Raw genomic sequence first — 3340 nt, forward strand, 5'->3', positions numbered from 1 at the left:
TCTGGCGGCCATGCATGATCCGGCCGCTGTGGGCCTGGACCGCATGCCGGGTGTTGAGCCCGCCATTGCATCCCTCATCGTGTCCCCGAGGAGTCTCTCCGCCCGGTTGTGCGGTGCCCTCAGCCACAGGGTCGGCTGACGGATGAACTCATTCTCCGGGCCTATGGTGCCGGTGCGCGTGCTGGGCGCATCGGTAATTCCATGGCTCACCTCTTGTTGGCCCTCTCGGCGTCCTTGCCCGAGAGCGGTGCTGACACCTCTGCCGTGGGCTTCTGCGACGCGGCGTTGCACGCGTTCGCCCTGGTGACGCGGGAGCTCGGGCGGACGATGTCCTATCTTGTGCAGGCTCGTCGTCAGGTGTGGCTTGCTCAGTCCCCCCTGACTGAGCCTGCCCGGAGGACGCTCCGTGACGTTCCGGTTGAACCCGGCCATCTTTTTGGCTCGGCGGCGGTGTCTGCCTTGGAGAGGACTATTTCGGCCCGTGCGACCAGGCAACAGCTGTCGGGCCTGCGTCGGGGCTCCGCTCCTGCAGGTGGGCTGGGGGCTCCCTCTGCTGGTTTTCGTCCTCGCCGTGCGGCGCACCTTTCCCCTGATGGGGGCTATGGTGCCCAGCCAGCCTCCCGGCATTCAGCCGATTCCTTTCGTGACCCCGCCCGCTTGCCTCCACGTCGGGCGCAGGCGGGGCCTCCCGCCCGCCAGCCCCCCAGGGCCCGTCGGGGCCGGAGGGGCAGGGACTGAGGCCGTTGGGCCGGCCGTCGGATTTTTTTCCCACCAGCAGCTCAGGTACTGGGCTGCTCGAGTTTCGGACCCCTGGGTGATATCCACCTTGACCCATGGGTACGTGCTCCAGTTCCGACGCCGGCCCCCCGTGTCCCGCCGGGTCCGGGTGACTACTGTCTCGGACCCGGCGAGGGCTCTGGCTCTGAGCCGGGAGCTGTCTTCTCTCCTGGCCATGGGGGCCATCGAGCCTGTGGATCCCCGGGCTTGCCCCCGGGGTTTTTACTCAACTTATTTTCTGGTTCCGAAGAAGACCGGCGGTTTTCGGCCGGTTCTGGATTTGCGGGGCCTCAATCGGTACCTGAAGGTACTTCCGTTCCGCATGTTGACCGTCGCGGATGTATTGCGGGTGGTCGCCCGGGGGGAGTGGTTCACCTCCGTGGACCTGAAGGACGCCTACTTTCATGTGCCGGTCGCTCCTCGCCACAGGCGGTTTCTCCGCTTCGCCTACAGGGGTCGCCACTGGCAGTTCAGGGTGCTCCCCTTCGGGCTCTCCCTTTCCCCGAGGGTGTTCACCCGTGTTGTGCGGGCTGGTCTGGCTCCCCTCCAGTCGGTGGGCATGAAGATTCTGCCCTACCTCGACGACTGGCTGCTGTGTGCGCCGTCGCGCGCTCAGGCGTACGGCGATACGGCAGTCCTTCTTGCCCACGTGGATCGCTTGGGCATCAGGGTGAATTTGGGGAAGTCGTGTCTGGTTCCTTCCCAGCAGGCGACCTTCCTCGGGGTGTCTCTGGACTCGGTGGCCATGTTGGCTCGACCGTCGTCCCGTCGGGTGGAGGCCGCTCTTCGCCTCCTCTCGCATTTTCCGGTGGGTCAGGTACGTCCGTATCTGACCTTTCTGCGTCTTTTGGGCGTGCTGACGTCCCTGACCGCGGTCGTGCCCCTTGGTCTTCTCTTCTTGCGCCCCCTGCAGCGTTGGCTGAATGGCTTTCGCCTGGACGCCAGGCGGCACCGACGACGGTTACTGAGAGTCTCCGGCCGGTGCGCGGTGGCCTTGGCGCCGTGGAGGAACGGGGCTTTCTTGTTGGAGGGCGTTCCATTGGGGGTTGCCCCAGTCCGTCGCGAGGTGGTCACTACGGACGCCAGTCGCTTGGGATGGGGTGCCGTCTGGCAGCGCAGGGCTGCTCGGGGCAGCTGGTCTCTGCGGGACCACGCTGTCCACATCAACGTCCTGGAGCTGCGTGCGGTTCACCTGGCTCTCCGGCACTTTTACCCTTTCCTACGGGGAAGGCACGTGCTGGTGCGTTCAGACAACGCTGCCGCCGTGTACCACATCAACCACCAGGGGGGCACGAGGTCCGCTCATCTCTTGGAGGCCTCCCGCCGTCTTCTTGTGTGGGCGGCCCCTCGTCTTGCGAGTCTGCGGGCCGCCTATCTTCCCGGCCAGTTGAACCGTCTGGCGGACTCCTTGTCCCGCCGTCGCCTCCCGCCGGGGGAGTGGCGCCTCCATCCCGAGGTGGTGCGCGCGATTTGGGGAGTTTTCGGCCAAGCCGAGGTGGACCTCTTCGCCTCCCGGGAGTCGGCCCATTGCCCTCTCTGGTTTTCCCTGGGGGAGCGCTCCAGCCCTCTCGGTCAGGACGCGCTGGCCCACCCCTGGCCGAGGGTCCTGCTCTACGCCTTCCCGCCGCTCCCTCTGATCTGGCTGACGCTTCGGAGGGTGTCTTTGGAGGGGCACTCATTGCTGCTGGTGGCCCCCTTCTGGCCGGCTCGCCTATGGTTTCCCCTGCTGCGCAGCCTGTGTGTCGGCGAGCCTTGGTGCCTCCCCGAGAGGCGGGATCTACTGTCCCAGTTGGGGGGCCAGTTATGGCATCCCGATCCTCGCCGTCTCCGCCTGCACGTCTGGCCGCTGAGGGGACCGACTCGCTGTTTGACGCCTGCTCGAGTTCAGTCAGGCGGACGCTTTTGAACGCCCGGGCGCCCTCCACCCGGCTGCAGTACGCTGGCCGGTGGAGGTTGTTCGTGAAGTGGTGCGGGGACCGTGGGGATGACCCGGTGAGTTGTTCTGTCCCCACTGTTCTGGACTTCTTACAGTCCCTCCTTGATATTGGTCGCTCTCCGTCCACCCTCAAGGTCTACGTCGCTGCCATCTCTGCTCATCACGCCAAGGTCTCTGGTGGATCTGTGGGGAACCACGGCCTGGTCGCTACATTCCTCAAGGGGGCTCTGAGGCTCCACCCCCGCAGGTGTCCTCGCGCCCCGGTCTGGGATCTGCAGCTGGTGCTTGACAGCTTGTGCCGCCCCCCCTTCGAGCCTATGGATGCGGCCGGGCCTCAGTGGGCCGCCCGCAAGGCGGCGTTCCTGCTGGCCGTTGCCTCTGCTAAGCGGGTTGGCGAACTGCACGCACTCTCGGTTAGCCCGTCGTGCATGTTTTGGCACCTCGAGGGTTCAGGTGTCACACTGTGGCCTAACGTTGCGTTTATGCCCAAGGTGTTGGCTGGCTCCCGTTGCAATCGTCCCTTACGCCTTGCTCGTTACCGCCCCCCGCCTGGGGAGGGTGGGAGCAGACAGGAGCTGTTGTGCCCGGTGAGGGCCCTGAGGCTTTATGTGGACTCCACGGCAAGTT

General features: G+C 65.8%; 1 protein-coding gene across 1 annotated transcript; it reads left to right on the forward strand.

Moving 5' to 3' along the window:
* Window positions 1-201: 201 nt before the first annotated feature.
* On the forward strand, window positions 202-3038 carry LOC130929928 (uncharacterized). Its single transcript, XM_057857569.1, has 3 exons — window positions 202-406; window positions 492-2769; window positions 2848-3038. Exons 1-2 carry the CDS (start codon window positions 202-204, stop codon window positions 2681-2683), a joined length of 2397 nt encoding a protein of 798 aa, XP_057713552.1. The 3' UTR covers window positions 2684-2769; window positions 2848-3038.
* The last annotated feature ends 302 nt before the right edge of the window (window positions 3039-3340 follow it).

This window comes from Corythoichthys intestinalis, chromosome 14 (genome assembly GCF_030265065.1).
Source record: "Corythoichthys intestinalis isolate RoL2023-P3 chromosome 14, ASM3026506v1, whole genome shotgun sequence".
NCBI lineage: Eukaryota > Metazoa > Chordata > Actinopteri > Syngnathiformes > Syngnathidae > Corythoichthys > Corythoichthys intestinalis.